The following is an 18,253-nucleotide window of genomic DNA, read 5'->3' on the forward strand; positions in this document are numbered from 1 at the left end:
CTATCGCGAAAAAGCATCATTACAAATAGCATAGCTTTCCCACTATGTTGCCGCACGGAAATAATTTCGACGACACTTAATTTCATCCTGCCACTAGGAGGTTGCATCCATTTGATCAAGCAAATAGCTTGCCGCCTCGCTAGGCCAGACAAGGCACACTGAGTGTGCATACCGGGACCAAACCCATGTCGCCCTACCTAAAGTGAGAGGGACTTATTGCTGGCATAAAGCCACGTCTAATTAACCATAAAAAATAGTAAAACATAATAGAAAAAGAGTAAGGGACCAGAGCCCAATTCCAGGCCCAGGCCCAATAGCCATCACACCCAAGCCTAGAATGCAGACTGCCATCATCACCGCACCACAAACTAGCACGTAGAGATCTCATTGTCCCACCGTTGGCAGCAGACCCGCCGCGCCGAGCAAACACCGGCCAACCATTCGACCATCCAGCCTTCTCATCACACCCGCAAGCAACACTGCCAATGGAAGCTAACCTGATCCCATCAGTAAGGAGATCGCAAACGCAGATGCCTCCACCCAAGCCAAACCAGATCCAGAACGGAACACTCTGATCCGATCTGAACCAATCCATCCGCACCCCCCATCGATCACACTCCACCTTTGGTGAGGTAGATACAGGCCCCACCCCGCAGCAGCCAATCCCACGCCTCTTTTCCTCGACAGGTCCTACACGCAATCTGGACAGTGACACCGCGCAACCCTCACTCTGGCCGGACACCCGTCTACCATCGGACAATCCGTCCACTCTGGCCCGTCTGACGCCGCCGCCACGAAGGCGTGCCGTCAGACATGGCATGAATCTCAATAGGAACTAAGCAAGCGCGTGTGGCGCGTTCTTGTTTTCCAAACAACAAATTTTTTATTTTATATAGGATATATATATCACACCACAATATTAACTTTTATCCAATACTAAAAATTGCTTGTTGATCAATTTGAATTTCTTCGCCGCTACCAATGGGTATCCTCTTTGGAGGCCTCCTTTGCCTTCTCTCCAACGTCCGCTCAAGCGTACGAGTTCTCTTCACTATGGCTGCACGTCCTTCGACAGGACGATTTTCCGACGACGGCAAAGGATCTGATTAGCCGGTTGTCCTTTGCGATATGGCTTCAGGTTTGGGGCTTTCTGGTGGTGTGGGATCCTGGCGGTACTCTGGTTAGATTGCAGCCGTTCCTAGCCGGCGAGTGGTGGAGAAGAGATCGATTAACAAGCGGGCAGATCTAGTTCGTACTGGTGCAGACACGACTGGTGGAATTCAGTCCGGTCTGTTTTAGGCTGTGTTTCTGTTGAAGAATACAGAACGAGACTAAGTGTGGATCATGAGAGGGAGAGAGAGAGGGACACAAGCATGTATAGTGGTTCACCTTGCCCTTGAGGCAATGCTACGTCCACTTAGATATTTTACTATGTAGTGAGGCCAAGTAGCCTTTGATAGTGATACAAGTGAGGGGATCATGGATCCATCCTTTCCAAGAAGGGGAGGACTTCCCTTTATAGCTAAAGGAAGTCCCATTCTATTCTATATTTCCGATGTGGGACATAATACACATATTGCTTCTCTTGAAGCCTCTTGAAGATCATGGGAGGGTGGCCTCCCTACGAGGTACCGGCCGACCTCCACCATAGTGAGGTAGCTCGTGTGTCGGACTACCGGATGCATGTCGTGGTTGGCCCCATCATGGCTTGTGGGCCCCGTACGAGGTCGTTGCTTATGCTTGGCGGTATGTGATATAGGCGGTATGTACAGGCTGCAATGTCGATATTGGGCTAGGCGGGCTTCTACTCTCCTGCACGGTGGCGGCTTGGTTTTCCCTTGATGGCTGATCTTGTTCTGGTGGCGGAGATGGTTGCTGATCACGTCGGGTAGTAGCCGGCGGTGGTGCTTGGCCTCTCTGCGTGGGGTGCCCAGAGTAATCTGGGTTATCCTTATGGGCTGGTGTTAGGCCCATCTGCTGCGCCAGACCTTTCCATGGGTCTGGATCTGGGACCCGGGTGACTCCTTGCCTGCTTCTATGTTAATTTGGACGAGGTTTCTCGGTGCGCCGCGTCTGTTTTCAGGTGGATTGAGGCTTTCTAGATTCTATAAAAAGGCTCGGTATAGTCACGCTGTGAGTAGCACAATTGCGTGCTTTGGCGAGCAGTGTCCCTTATGCTGGGTCGAGTCTAGTCTTGATTGGTCTGCTGATCTTCTGCATGCCCAGATCGCAAATTCTGATTGTTGGGTCTACAACTCTCAAGGCCGTGACAATGGTTTCGTTGTTGGTAATTATCTTGAAGACAATGAGGATTTACCTTTAGAATTTGCTAGTTCTTCTAGAAAAGTTTCAGAGCAGAGTTTAATTGTACAAGAACAATTGGATGATGTAGTACATCTTCTAGTTTGTTCTAGCTTAGCTCAAAGGCTTAGGCGTTTCTGGCCTTTGCATGCTCCTGATTGGGATGCCCTCCTGAGCGATTTTAATCGCTAGATCAATGACTTTTTCTTTAAAAAAAAAAAAATTTGAATTTCTTCGCGGATGTCACATGTCTAGAGCTAAAGCTAAAGTTGTGATGCCTTGGGTGATAGTATATGACTTAAGAATAAGGGCAATGATATGGGGCTTCAATGAGGCCTAAGATTTATAGCCTCAAATCCTAAATGTCTTGCCATGTAAATAAGTAAAATTTTATTTTCAATTTCACATAATATATCTTGCCACATCATATTATTGCAACACCAACTTTACCTTTTTATATTTTCTTTTAGATGTTAGGGGGTGAATCAATGACATTAATAAATTTAATTAGGTGACGAAAAAAAATCTTAGCTATGAATTATATATTAATTTAAGGGATATATTTACAGATTCTTTAACCAATATTTTTCTTCATTTAATTAAATTATTTCTATAATTTTTCTTTCCAAACAACATTAATATATTGAATTGGGTGTCAAGAAATAGGCATTAATTTTCTTTCTAAATATTGATTAATTACATCCAAAAAACAATAACATTAACAAATTGAATTTGGAAAATACGTATGTCCAAATTAAAAGGTAAGAAAAATATTCTATATATGTTAGTAGCAGCCAATGTTAGTAGCAACCATTACTTATCATCTACAATCTAAATATAAGAGGAAAAAACAAACAAAGAAATAATAAACTCAAATCCAACGTTTAAACTCTAGGTACAGAAAGAGAAAAAAATGAACAAAAGAATATATATATATGTATATATATAAGTATGTATTTTTCACATTATATTTTCAAAATTTGCAGGAACCCAACAAAGTTTGAATTTATATACATGTGTTATGCAAATCTATTGATCGAATGTATGTGCAAAACTATTGACTGAATTACATGAAATTTTTTCTATTATTGATTGAAGAAAAAAAAAATTTTGAAGGGATTGAAGAAAAAAATTGTCGTTTAAATCTAACCATGATTGTAATCAAAAGAAAAAATGAGAAAAAAAATAATTTTTTTTTAGAGAAGAAAGCCAAAATAATTTTAAACCATAAAATTTTGGAATGATAAGATGATCTTTTTATCAAGAGTTATATGACGTGATTTGACAAATAGGTGATGTGTGTAGATGACATGATATGACACTTAGGAGTGAGATCACAAATCTTAAGTCTCTTTGAGGCTAAAAATCATTTTCCTTATGAATAATTAGAAATATAGATTGCTTGAGTAATAAGAAAGCAAACTTACCATTTCAAACGACCCAGATCGACTAAATAGATTGGAAACAGTTTTAAGTCCTCCACTAATTAGTTGAGCAGATTCTGCAGCGTTTACCTGGAAAAAAGTTAATTGATTCACCATGACGATTTATTACTAACATTACTAATAAATTAATATGATTTTTCTGTTCCTAATATGAATTGATCATATGGTACCTCAAGATGATCATCTTCCGTTGGTGTGGTGGATTCACAAGCTGCCTTGGAACGCAGCAAGACGTAGTTATCCAAAAAGCTGGCATGGTTGTGAATATACTTTCCATCGCGGTAGCAGGAGGTGCAGAGATCGAACGTTGCAGCTTCGTTGTTATGGAAGCACTCAACGCAAGTAAAATACAGTCCGTTGAGAAAAGGGGAGGCCTTACATCCATGGCCGTCACAGAAAACCCCTCTCCCACTCTCCACGAGATAGTAAAGAGTGATGAATTCGTTGAAATCCAACTTACCGTCTCCGGTTTTGTCCAGCAACTTGAAGCAGCGCTTGATCTCGGACCTGCCCAAACTCCGCCGGAACTCCTTGATGCTTATTGTGCCATTATCATTCGAATCCATTTCTTTAAATTTTTCTGATGCCTTCTGCTTTAGCTCATCTGATAAGTTCTGGTAATAAGCTAAAGCAGCGTTGCGTATTTCTTGCATGTTCATTTCTCAGTACTCCTAATTTCTTTCTGTTCCTTTAGCGCTCTAAAGTACAACACTAGAAACTTTTGTCTACTGTAGAAGGCTTCTCTTCGAGTTTCGGTTTCTGTAACCTGTAGGGTTAGTGTTCAATCCTAGCCCTGATATAATAGACAACGAGGTGGTACAATTTAGAATGATGTCAACTATCAAACGCGGTCTAAAGACTTTTTAACTATCAAACGCACTCCGTAGTGTATAAAAATGATTGACAACCCCTTTTTTGGTATTCGAGACTGATAAAATCAAAATTGAAAATTACCAAAAAAGTTGGTTTGGTTTTGGTAAATACTGAATCTATTGATTATCTAAATATTAGCTTTATATACTATAGTTTTCAATACACATACATGTACATTAAGAAATAAACACAAAAATTTTCATGAAACATTACTACATATACTACATTAATAGTACATATATTTTAAGTAACCTGGTCAAAAATAGTTAAATAACTTAGTTTTATTGAAAATGGCTAAAACTTGATGTCATATGTACAAAAGAAAGCTAATAAGCAGATGAACACAGAGTTTACGACTATAAAATTAGAAAACCTAGTATTGTTCATTCTAATTTATATTACAAAGAATTAGTTGTTCTAAAGTTGGTAATACAGAAAAGCGAAATACTGAATTTGGTAGATATGAATAAAGGCCGAAAATTTTGGTTGGTAATTGGTAACTCTATTTTTAGAACCGAAAACTTTGGTTTTGAAGTTGGTAATACCTATAATCGATTCGAACTGACTAAGTGACAGCTCTAGTTCTGATATTAAACTCTTACTAGAAAGAGATGGATGTAAAGACTAATTAATAAAAGACTTCATACTCAGTCTTGAGATCCAAAAAGAGAGAGAGTTCACGCCACCCTTTAAAGAAGAAAGATAAATAAAAGGCTAAAATTTGAGATTAAAAAACACTAATCCTAGTTTTGTCCAAAGACCAAGACTAATAATATTAGCCACTAACAAAAACATGTATTGTTGACTAAAAAAAAAACACGTCTGTCTGCCAAAAATATTATTTCTCTCTCTCTCTCTCTCTCCCCAAATTCTAGAGCAACATGATATAGGTCTTGATTATATATTAATACATCAATGCATTATCTTCGATGTCGTAGACCAACTTTTTCATGATGTATTAGCTTCTAGACTAATACAACTCCATGTCCATCAGTAAGCAGTTTGGTATTCTATGCATTTGTGGAACGAAAGTTCTACTATAGATGAATGTATGCCGTGCATGCATTGGTCCAACAGTGTCTCAGCCCCTGCAATGAACAGTAGAAAGCTCCTACAATGCGATCAATGCGTGCATGGCATGCATGCCATGTATAGTAGACAATCTATTTGTAGAAAGGTGGCTTACAACTACTTTTATAAATGATCAGAGAGTAAATTAACGATACATTAAAATAATGTAGACTTTCCATCTAAAAGTTTGTCATCGATAGAAATTGATCACTTGGTGAACCTCCCATATATTTACAATCTAGCTAACATGTTCATTGTTAGATTTTCTCTATCAACGTAATTCAGCCTAATATTAATCAAATAAGTTACTAATTGGATACCATCACCCTGATGAATTTAAAATATTCAAGAAAAAAAAGTCTTGAATGGTTCAAACTACCTGATGCATATGATATTTTAAAACAAGGGAAAATTGATAGTGTACTAATAAGCGAAATTACACAGAATGACCAACACAATGCATAAGATGCAAGAATCCTAAAAACTAATAAAACTAAATATCATTTTATTTTAAAAAAAATGTGGGCTTTAAGTCCAATTTTTTTTTAATTTTTTCTCTCCTTCAACTGGTCTGCCTTTCTTATCGTTTTTGAATATGACTTTCAAACTTATTCTAATAAAAAAAATTAAATCAATAAGTATGCCTGTGACTACTCCTGCAGGTTGATTCCATTTCCATGTTTCAGGACTTAATAATGGATAGTGCCATTAAAAAGAATGAAAGCAGACAGCTCAATATGAGCAGCCTAACAAAGTAATAAGCTTCTTCAATCACCAAACACAGAGTCCCTCTTGCTGTTTTTATTTTTAATTTTCTTATACTATATATAGTAGCCTCCATTGACCCAGACAAGTCGTTATCTGCAAGGGCAGAGCCACGTTGGGGCACGGTGGGTCACATGCCCCAGTAAAATTTAAGTATAAAACTTTGCTAGTTTCATAATAGCAACGTTAGCTGTCTTACTGTAGTGGTAGAGGCTTTCCTCCATGTGAACTTGGTCCAACTTGGTCTCAGGTTTGAGCTATGTTACCAACAATGCACTTTTTTTTTGTAATTTTTTTTTTCACAGTAATGTTGTTCTTTCTTCTCAACAAAAAACCATTAACACTATTCTTTTTTATGATTTTAAAATTCAAAGATAAATCATATTTCCATTATGAAATATTGTCCAAAATTTAAAAACTATAAGTTTGATTAATAAAATTTTATTTCCGTTATATTTCCTTAATTTTATTATATTTTTTATTTTTATTAAAATTTTGATATTTTTAAGTTTCGATTTTTTTTTAAACTTTCGAGTGCCCCACTTGAGATCAATTTCTGGCTCCGTCACTGGTTATCTGGATGGTCGACTTTGTTATTTTCTATAATTGTCTTTATAAATTTACTAAAATGCTGTTCGTCAGCTGTGTTAGGTTAAACTTTGATCGACTTTATTTAAGACTTGGACGTTGTTTTCTTAATTATAAGTCTTCGTAAATAATTGCAAGCTGGTATAGGGTTCATGGTTTTAACAAACTTTCTCCCATGGCAACACGCACCATTTGAATATAAGGTTAATTAGGTATTACGTAACCTAATGTGCGTCACCACAATGACACTCGATTATAACCAATTATTAGTCCTACCTAAAGCTAAAAGCTTGTTTTTTGTCTGAAAAAGCTTAATTATTAGTCCTACCGTACCTAAAGCTAAAAGTTGTTTTTTTTGTCTGAAAAAGCTTAAAGCTTTTAATTAATTCATGTATCCCGTACGTACACGATAACAGAAACATATATAAGTAGGAGAGAAAAAACTCTCTCATCATTTACAGTGCCCAAGCTAAACTAAAACTCTGTCATCGAAAAACAAGCTAAACTAAGGCCTCGTTTGGGATTGCTTTGCTTTTAAAAAAATCAGCTTTTGTTGAAAATTTTAGACTTTATTGTGTTTGGTAAATAAATAAAAAGCAGTTTTAATTGAAAATTATAGTTCACTGGCAGCAGATTTTAGAAGCAGCCCAAAGGTTGCTTTTAGAAGCTGTTGTGGATTAAAACATGCTCTGAAGTTGTTTTATGTACTGACAACGCTTTTTAAAATATTATTTACCAAACACAAAAATGTTTTAATTCACAGCTGATTATTCTCACAACACAGCAGCATCAGTTTTTTTTAAAAGTCACAACAATCCCAAACTAGCTCAAAAACCCTAATCTTAATTTCATCTTTTTGAGTTCATTTCTATGAAAACCATCAATTCCATCACTTCTAGTTTCGTGGCTTCCTTGGCTGCCAAGGCTTTTGCCAAGGGTGGTGGCGTAGTTGACTTGACTAGGTTTGGAGGCGGCTCGGCTCAAAAATCTCAATCCTATTTGTTGGGCAAGCTTCTAACCTACACGAAGTTTGTAGCAGTTGATTTTCGCTTTCACTTTCAATGAATTTGGGTGGTTGACAAACCATTTCATATCCAAAAGAAGCCAGGTGATCTATGTCTCATCTCCTTCGAAAATGCCTTTTGTTTCGAGGACTACGGTTGCCCTCTGGGGAGCAAGAACAAGACTCCTCATGCTTCAAGGGAGAAGCTGGTGCGACTAACTTACCTAATTGTTGGTGATGGTTCTATCTAGCCTAATTTTGAGTGCAAAAGCAAAATTTAATTTAATTAGTTTTTATTTATATATTTCAACTTTCAAGCATTGAGGAAGATCATTTGATTTCTTGATTCTATGTTTTCCAATTGCACCATAATTGCGTGCCTAGGCTTTTGGTAAACATCTAGTTAGGAAATAGGGTGTCGGATTTGTTTAAATGTTAGAAAGCTTGCTTGAATAAATGAGCTTAAGTGATTTCAGTGATCAGTATTTGTCAGGTTCGATTGCTTGCTTGGCCCTCAAGTATATGGATTGAGCCTGAAAATCTAATGTATGTGTCGTTAGGGGTGTAAATGAGCTGAGTCAAACCGAATATTAAGGTGATCAAACTCGGCTCAATTGCTTTTTATCGAACTCGAGCCGAACTTAAGTTTGAAATTTTTTTTTCAAGCTCAAGCTCGGCTCGACTTGAATATTTGTTTTTTAACTCGAGCTCAACTCGGCTTGAATACTGGAAGAGTTCAAGCTTCAATTAGACTCAGTTGGCTCTATATTAATAAAATTAAACAAGAACAATACATTTTTAAATAAAATAATAATCCAAATTAATAGTTTAGAGTTTGATTTAATTGTTGCACACTTCTAATTTAATTGATGAACAAGTATTGCCCTTTTTTGTTATATGCTATATTTAAATTATTTTCCAATTGAAAAGGAAGACGAAAAAAATTGATTTTATTAGAAAAAATAATATTTTAATACTATAAATTCTCATGAGCCGAGATTAACAAGTTCGAGTTACTAATGAAAAATACGACTACTCACAAGCTTGATGTTGACGAAACAAATATATCATAGTTCAAGCTTGGTTCGTTTTCCCATCGGGCTTAATATTGAGTTCAAACTCAGCTCATTTATCTTATCAACACTAGCCGAACGAGTTAAAAACGAGCCAAATACGAATCGAACTAGAGCTGTATCGAGTCTATTTACAACCCTATGCGTCATTCTAGCCTTATTAATGACTATCTTCTAGTTCAAAAAAAAAAAAAAAAAAAACAGAAACGTGTACAGGCGAACTTAATGTTTACTAACTACAAAAATAAAAAATTGAGAGTAACTCTCATTTCATGTGAACTTATATTTTCTTAGTAATTAAACTAGTTTTCATAATCGTTCTACATTTTCATCTCCCCGATTAATTCTTCTCTTTTCCAATTGTCTTTTTCTGTCCTTTCCAACCGTTTGTGTATAATTGATCCCTCATATATATGTTGTATATATAAGTGATTTTGATGAGCCTCTTATCTTGAGTTAATTGTTTTTCTCATCTATTTTGGATACTAATTCATATGTATTGAACACGTACGTTCAAGACTATACTCTCTTTGAGAACCCTAAAGCTTTGCTGCGGCGAAGGCATCTCCAGCCTCGTCCAGTGGCTCTCCGGCGTCTCCCTAACGTCGTGGGGATGCTGTCGGACGGGCGACACATGGTCTAGCCCTATGGGGTCTTTGCTTAAGGTTTTGATGGTGGTAGCTGTACCTATTCGGATCGAGGCAGCTTGGGGCTGGAGGTTCATGACGAGGAGGCGGCTGGTTTTTCGCTCCTGACTGGCGTCGACTAGGTTTCGCTCCAGACGACGGCGTTGTGCGGCCCGTGCTGGGTTTCGAGTGGTCGAACTGTGGAGTAGATCGTACCTCACTTTCTGGGTTGGGCGCGAGATCGGAAGCAATGGCGTCAGGCGGCGATGGCGTCGGACGGCGAGGAAGTCGGGTGGCTCTCGCGTCGAGCGGTGCTGGCATCGGGCGGCGATGGCGTCTTGAGGCTCGAAGGCTCTGCGATGTGGAGAGATGATGGGCTGGGCTTCACTGTTAGGCCTTGGCTGCATATCCTGTAGAGCTGCGGTTTATAGGCCCAGACCTTCACTTTGTCTGTTGGGCTAAGTGTTGGTCCTAGGGCTACTATTGGGTCTGTTTGGACTCCAAATTAGATAGATTTTTCTTTCAAAGTTATACCCTATTTTTGTAGGGACCTATGTACTTTTGTTTTGTTTTTTTGTGCCTATTTACTATGTATATTCATAGTTCATAGGCTCGCTGAATAAGTGAGCACTGGTTGTCTAATGGGTGGTGCTAGCATACCACGTCCTAAACTTGTCCTAGAGTTGGCAAGGGAAAGTATGTATCCGTGCCATTCTGGCTTAAGATGAATGAATGATTTGGTTAAAAAAAAAAAGAAAGAATATATACTGGATAACATTAACATTATTTTATTACGATGTCTAGGAATTGAAAAACGATAAGCGAACCATATTTTTGGTTATCACCTGAAAATATTTTATATGGCATGTAATAATGTGGCAAAGAAACCAGTCGATTATAAATTTTTATTAGATGATGTGGCTATATCATCACATATGCCACATATACCTAAAATATGGTTCACCTAGTTGTCATTGTTGTTATGACTTATAATTGCAAGACAAGAAGTTGTTTTTGGTATTTTATGAGGTCGCCCATCCTAATAATATGGCCAATGCTATCCAACTTAGCATCTTTAGAACATCTTTAGCAGACTTTCTATTTTGACTCCTTAGCTATTTTGGAGAGTATGGTTAGCTTTTTAGATATTTTAGCAGCTGCACCAGACTCCTAAATAGCTCTCCATTATAACTTTTAGCTATCTCGCTCCTAAATATAGAGAGCGAGATGAGGCTCTCTATAATTTAAAAGATTCATTTTGAGTTATTTTATGTAATTTATAAATATATTTAAACTATTTAGTCTTCATTTAAAAAATAATATAAATTCAAAACTAGCTAAAATAGAGAACACTGGTGCAGACGAATTTCTAAAGTGGCTAGCCAAAATGACTTTTTAGTTACTTTAGCCAAAATTTGACTCAAAAATGGCTAGCATTGGTAAAGATGCTCTAAGAGTAATACACGTCATTTTTTAGTTAAATTTTAGTCAAAGTAGCTAAATGTCTGTACCTACATGTACGTTGCAAAGCATAATTAGCTATAATCAGACACCCTCATCGTACCGCCAGAGGTACCAACTATCGTCAAAGGAGTAACCCACAGATAGGCAGCCAGGCGGGCCACGGCCTGAGCACAAGCGTTCCCCACGATCACCGCTGACGCGCCGCCACGCACTCTGCCAAGACGGCATCAGAAGCTACTGAAACTGGGAACTGAAGCACTTCAGTCCCACATCGAAAACAAGGAGAAGATCAGACCTCTCCTCACCTATAAAAGGTCCTCTCTTCTCCCTTCAATAAATTACGCATTAACTCTCATTTATTACTATGCTGCCTATATATCAACTGACTTAGGCATCGGAGAAGTGAAGACCGCCCAACGCGGTCTCCCTCTGACGCCCTGCCTTTCATTTGGCAGCTAGCAGGAATCACCAAGTATACAGAGTAGCGGTCCGCCCGCCGGACCCGCGTTAAACGAAGGTTTGGCTACCGCCAGACTTTGAGCATTAACAATGTCATTTTGCCTGGCCACGTACTTTTAAAATATGTCTACATTAATTCTCTCTATTGTAACTAGATTTGAATTTATATTAGAAAAAATTATCATTTTAGTCACTCTCTATATTTAGGAGCGAGATAGCTAAAAGTTAAAATGGAGAGCTACTTATGACTTGATTTGCTGCAGCTGCTAAAAATGATAAAAAAAACCTAAACACACTCTCCAAAATAGCTAAGGAGCCAAAATAGAGAGTCAGCTAAAGAGCATCTTTAGTAATACTAGCCATTTTGGGTCAAATTTTAGTTAAAGTAGCTGCAAAGTCATTTTGGCTAGCCGCTTTTGAGATATGTCTGCATCAGTTCTCTCTATTTTAATTAGTTTTGAATTTATATTATTTATTGATAGAAGAAAAAATAGTTTAAATGCATTTATAAAGAGAAATTTTAAATACACACCCCAAACTACTTAATACACATCCCTATTATTTTATATTTCATATTAAATTTTATAGGTAAGTTAAATGACCAAAATAGACATCTATGTATTAGAAGAAAAATAATAATAATCATATCTTCCTTATATTATTCTATAATTATAAACACAATGAATTTCTATACATGGCATCCTCATTAGGATGATGGCTTTCGCCTTATTTGCCTCTAAGGTTGCTCTATTTGCTTCCAAAGCTTGAGCTTGCTCAACAGTTAGCACGTCTTGGCTAGGCTCGAGAATCATCTCCAGGATTCCATCGGCCTTGAGATGCTGGCGGACATCATGAACCCACCTGTGATATCCAAAGCCAGTTGTTCCCAATGGAGCAAAGTCCAATTTGTTCAGGTTACTCATCCTGAAAGAGAACAAGAAGAAGGGTTAGTTTCAGAGCGAAAAAGCTTCCACGAAAACATATAAAATTCCTGAGTGTAATTGCTTCCAAGAAATTCAATTCCAAGAGGTATTGGATTAGATCGAAACAATGACGTAAGTGGTCGATCAGAAATTCTCTACAAACTCTAAGTTTGGAGATCTTAACAAGCTCCAAGCTTGGAGTGAGCACGAAGCCCCACAGTTTAGCTTAATTAGGTCTCCCTTATGATGAAGAAAGGGGGGTAGAAGAAGGGAGTTTGCAAGTCCCCAAGAAAAAGAAGAGAAAAGAAATAAAAACTTCAAAAACGGGAACTTTTAGTAAAAAATACCTTGAAATAGGTCGCCAGAAAATTTGGCAGGAAAAGTGGTCGGAAAAGTCGCCGGAAAGTTGACCGGAAACGGTCAACCGGTGTTGACCTTGCTGACGTGGCACTGGTGCTAACGTGGAGCCGTTGCTGACATGGCAGAGATTCTGACGTGGCTGCTGACGTGGCGGATCTGATATCTGTGGGCCTGTGGCAGTGGGCTTTGACTCCTTCTGGGCCGTTGACCTTTGGGCTTTGACTTGCCTTTTTTTTTTCTTCTACTTTTGCCGGTTCAAGATGTAGCAGCAATCAGGTGGCCGGTTCACCTACTTGTAGGCCGATTTAGGGGAAAATTTTTCCGGTTCCCGGATTCTGGGATCGAGGGGCTGCCTGTGTAAAAATTTGGGAGCAATTGGATGTCTGAAAGGTGGTGAACCGGTGGAATATTTGTTACGGGTCGTTTGGAGCTTCTGGTGGCCGGTTCGATAGGTTTCCGGCCGGTTCTTGGGGTGGCGCCGCCGGTTCTGGACTCCTGGGATGGAGGGCTTCAAGATGTGCGGCGGGGGCCGAATAGGTTTCAAGGTTTTGTATTCGGATTTAGGGTTTTGGCTATTAGGTTTTAGGGTTAGGACGTCGTACTGATAACGTGTTTAAGGAAAACCAAAATTGGGAGAGAATTGTTGTGTACTTTCATTGATAATAGGGGCCTCTTTATATAGAGGATTACAATGCATAGAATCTGAATTGTACAAGGAAAGGTAATCATACATTGAATGTATATCTCTAAGATTATCCGAGATTATCTCTAATTAAAACCCTATTACCACTGAGTCAAGTAACCTAGAGTTTGGGCCAGACACATATTCTGGATTTACTTGAACAACTACATCATTAATATTTTCCGAAACCAATTATAATTGAAGTCTATTTTGATTAATTTATTATAAAATAAGAATAATAAAAAATTCTCTCTAGCAAAGCCCTAGGGTTTTGAGCAGTGCGGCGGCGGCGGAGGAAAATTTCCGATTGCCGTTTGTTGTTAGCACGAGCGAGGTGCCTCGTCATGGCAGCGAAACTTTGGGCATCTTGCTTCAAAGTGGATTGGTGGTGCCTGAAGCTCGAGTTGCCTCCGATTTGAGGGAAAACCAGATCAGTGTCGGCTTGGCAGCGGAAACTTGGTGCGTCTCGGCTGCCGGTAGCGCGGAAACAGATTGCAGTGGTTCGGGGAGGCGGATATTGCTTCTTCTGGTGCTTGATCGATCGGCAGATTGCAGTGGTTTGAGGGGAATGGATGCAGGGATGGCTGCCTGGGTTGGACGTTCCCCGGACCGGGCGGCGGCGGTAGGCTGGTAGTGGGGGAGTAATGCTCTGGCCAGTGCTTTGGTCTGGGGTTGGGTCTCTGGGTCTGGGCCTGGACGATATGGGCTTCATCTCTTTTGGGCCAAGTTGAGTAGGTCTGATTCTTTTCAGAGTTGGACCAGGTTGGAGGGTGTCTTGACACCCTCATTCATTACTTAGTGTTTTGGGCTGACATGGCCTGAGAGCTTGACCTCCTTGGGCGATGCTGGGCCTTTAAGGTCTTTCAAGTGCCAGTCGTAACTCAGATCATGGTTCTTCGGAATTGGTAATTATCTCGAGTTAGGCTGGAGAAAGTGGCTTATGGATGAGGAATTGGCTCCTATTTGTTTGCTGGGAAGTAGTTTTCTATTTCGTACCACAATTGCGTGATTGGCGGATGGCTGGCTAGAAGATGATTTTGCCTCAGAAGACACAGAGTTGTTCTTTGTTTATGAGTCCGCTTTAAAAGTGGGCTCCATTTGACTTGTAATGAGTTTACAGTACTTAGATAGAAGCTTGGATGTTATTCCGCCATTTTTCTGTCTTTAAGGGTATGTAGATTCTGGCTTTTTAGCTGGGCATCTAATGCAATGAACCTTTTATTTCAAAAAAAAAAAAATTTATTATAAAATAAAATAGTTACTAATTAATATAATGACATTATGTGACCTTTTAGATGTGGAAATTTAATTCTATTCGGGGTCTTATTCCACCTATGATCATACTTACAAGTTTATAAACTAATTTACAAATGTTACAATAAATATGTTGTTCTAGTGGTAGTACTTCATTTGTAGAGCAAGTAGAGCATGTGTCCTCACTAATGTAATATGGTTCTCGATTGTGTAATTGAGGTATTTTCTCGTGTAATGTCTTCCATTAATAAGAAAATTACATCTATGACCATACACGTTACTATATACAAATGATGACAAATAGTGTAAGAAGTTGTAATTAATGTTATATTTATCGTAATTACTCCATGTACGACCACATTTACAAGCTTTTAAACCAATTTACAGATATGACAAAGATTGATGTACGTAAAAGAGTTAATTTTTGTTCTATTTCTGGTAGTTACCCTATCAAAAACCAATATACTATTTTAGGAAATCAAAAATTGGGAGAGAATTGGGTTGTGATTTCATTGATAATATGGGCCTCTTTATATAGAGGATTACAAGCATAGAATCAAAGTCTTACAAGGAAACATAATCGTACAATAATTGGATATCTACGAAGATATCTCCGAGAATATCTGTAAGGCTAATCCTATTACAACTCGGACAAGCAACTAGAGTTTGGGCCAGACACACAAATTAGGTGTCCTTAAACATATACGAGTTTATGGACAATTTAACAAGCAGTGAAATAATTTATAGATGTGACAAAAATTGATGTACGTAAAAGCGGTAATTTGTTGTCATAGTGGTAAATCTTTATGTTTTTATCATTAATTAAATATTATTTCAAGGACTATCATCATTTTTTGAACTATGTGCTGCATTCAAAATCTAGTTTGTTTGTTTTTTTTTTTTTTTTTCAAGTCATTAATAACTAAAAGTAAGTAATTACAATTCATGACTTGCCCGCAAGGGCCACAATAAGCCATGTTATACAACAACTTAAATGCAATTACCTTCAATATGTTATATGCATGTTGGAAAAAACCCTAAAGTGCAGCCAGAAACCTTGTGCTGCACATCCATCGCCGTGAGTTCACGACAACCAATTCTCCAGTACTGCCGTACCATACGGCAAACAATTCCTGTCAGCATGCATGAAGGCAATATCCTTCTGTGGAACTGCATAGGTATTGTCAACACAGAGACACAGTCAGCCCTAATCGATCTCGTGCTGGCCAAGAAACCCTGCCTTATTTTCCTCTCTGAAACCCTTGTGTGCCAGGGACGGATCGATTCCCTCACCAGTCGGTTGGGTTTTAAGGGGAATATTTGCTTTGAGCATCAAGATGAGGTGCAGGGGGTAGCGTTACTATGGAGTGATGAAACTCATGTTAATCTGCGTTCACACTCTGCCCACCATATCAATGTGGAGGTTGGAAAACCTGGTGAAACATTGTGGCGTTTTACAGGCCTATATGGTTTTGCAAGTAGAAGCCAGAGAGAGCGTACCTGGCAATTGATTGAGCAGCTGGCGACTGAGGGATGCCATCTACCATGGCTAATGGCCGGTGATTTTAACGAAATCATGTCACAGGCAGACAAATCTGGAGGTCCTCCAAGATCAGCTGCTGCAATGGCTAGGTTCAAGCACACTATGGCACACTGTGGACTTATTGACATGGGTTTCTCAGGGAGTCGCTTCACATGGTCAAATAAATTCACGAAAGAACGACTTGATCGCAGCTTTCAATCTGTACAATGGAGGAGCAGGTTCCCCTATAGCAGAGTAGTGACTCTAAGTCCAAATGAGTCGGATCATTGTCCCTTATTGATCGAAGTGAGCGCAGAGAAAATTTCGCGTAAAAAAGGTCCAAGAAGGTTTCGGTTTGAGGAAATATGGCATGGGAATGAAATGTGCAGCAATATTATACAACAAGAATGGGCAACACCCACCACGGGTAATGCAATGCGACAACTTGGACATAAGATTCAACAAGCAGGCAAAAAACTAATGCAATGGCACTCAACTGAATTTGATAAACAAAAGATTGAGTTGAGAATCATTCAGGAGAAACTGTACGACATTATGAAATAGCCTTATTCCCCTAAACAATATGAGGAGCAACGTCTTTTGCACATCCAACACAGTAGTTTGCTTGAGCAACAGGAGAGGTATTGGAGACAACGATCCAGGGCCATATGGTTGAAAGATGGGGACCGTAACTCTGCTTTCTTTCACCGGCGGGCTAGTAACAGGAAAAGCCGCAATACTATTAAGGGGCTCGTTGATGAGGATGGGGTTTGGCAGAATGAACCTTCTGAAATCAAAAGGCTACTTATGAATTATTTTATCCAAGTCTTCTTCACCGAAGGTGTGGACCGTGATGCCCTAAATGAAGTTATTGCTGCACCACCAGTCAAGGTCACTGATTGGATGAATGCCGAGCTTACTAAGCCATATACTGATGATGAAATTTGTATGACACTATTTCAAATGCACCCGTCTAAAAGTCCTGGACCGGATGGTATGACTCCCTTTTTCTATCAAAAGTATTGGAATATAGTGAGTCTTGATGTGTGTATTGCTGTTAGAAACTTGCTCACTCGTGGTGAAATTTGGAATGAGTCCAACTTCACACACTTATGTCTGATCCCAAAGATTAAAGATCCTAAAGATGCAAAACATTTTAGACCTATTGCGTTATGTAATGTCATCTGCATAATCAGCTCTAAAGTGGTTGCCAACAGGTTGAAAGTTTGGCTACTTGACATCATCTCCCCCCTACAAAGTGCATATGTACCAGGTCGATTGATTTCAGATAACACACTAGTGGCAACGGAAGCAGCTCATTTCATGCATCAATTGAGAAATCAAGAAACTGGTTTTTTCTCCCTGAAATTGGATATCACTAAAGCTTATGATAGATTGGAATGGGATTTTCTTACTGCAATGTTAACCAAGCTGGGTTTCTTGCCGCAATGGATAAATATGATTATGACTTGTGTAACTTCTGTGCAATACTCTATTCTAATTCAGGGTGAACCAACTTCAATGATCACTCCTACTCGAGGTATATGACAGGGGGATCCTTTATCCCCTTATCTATTCATCTTGTGTGCAGAAGGTCTGTCAGCTCTCATATCTAAGGCTATTGAGTCAAATGTCATTGAGGGGCTCAAAATGTGTCCACAGCCTCCTACTTTACACCATCTATTTTTCGCAGATGATAGCTTTTTGTTTGGAACGGGCCAATGAGCAAGAATGTATTCAGTACCGAAGAGTGCTTACTATCTATGAGAAGGCTTCAGGACAGCAAGTAAACTTTCAGAAAAGTAGTGTTGTATTCAGTAATAATGTCCTTCAAGACAAACAGA

General features: G+C 38.8%; 1 protein-coding gene across 1 annotated transcript; it reads right to left on the reverse strand.

Moving 5' to 3' along the window:
* Positions 1–3,114: 3,114 nt before the first annotated feature.
* Positions 3,115–4,451, reverse strand: LOC133711775 (uncharacterized). The gene is made up of 3 exons (XM_062137869.1): positions 3,917–4,451; positions 3,729–3,815; positions 3,115–3,132 (listed from the first exon to the last, which is right to left on the reverse strand). The coding sequence occupies exons 1-3, from the start codon at positions 4,403–4,405 to the stop codon at positions 3,115–3,117; spliced, it is 594 nt and encodes a 197-aa protein (XP_061993853.1). The 5' UTR covers positions 4,406–4,451.
* Between the last annotated feature and the right edge of the window lie 13,802 nt (positions 4,452–18,253).

The sequence above is a fragment of the Rosa rugosa genome, chromosome 5 (genome assembly GCF_958449725.1).
Source record: "Rosa rugosa chromosome 5, drRosRugo1.1, whole genome shotgun sequence".
NCBI lineage: Eukaryota > Viridiplantae > Streptophyta > Magnoliopsida > Rosales > Rosaceae > Rosa > Rosa rugosa.

Excerpts from the sequence above, each read along its gene's own strand:
- LOC133711775 (XM_062137869.1), bottom strand. The coding sequence starts at position 4,405 with ATGAACATGCAAGAAATACGCAACGCTGCTTTAGCTTATTACCAGAAC. Across the intron at positions 3,816-3,916 it reads CGGAAGATGATCATCTTGAG|GTAAACGCTGCAGAATCTGC; the intron begins GTACCATATGAT and ends ACTTTTTTCCAG.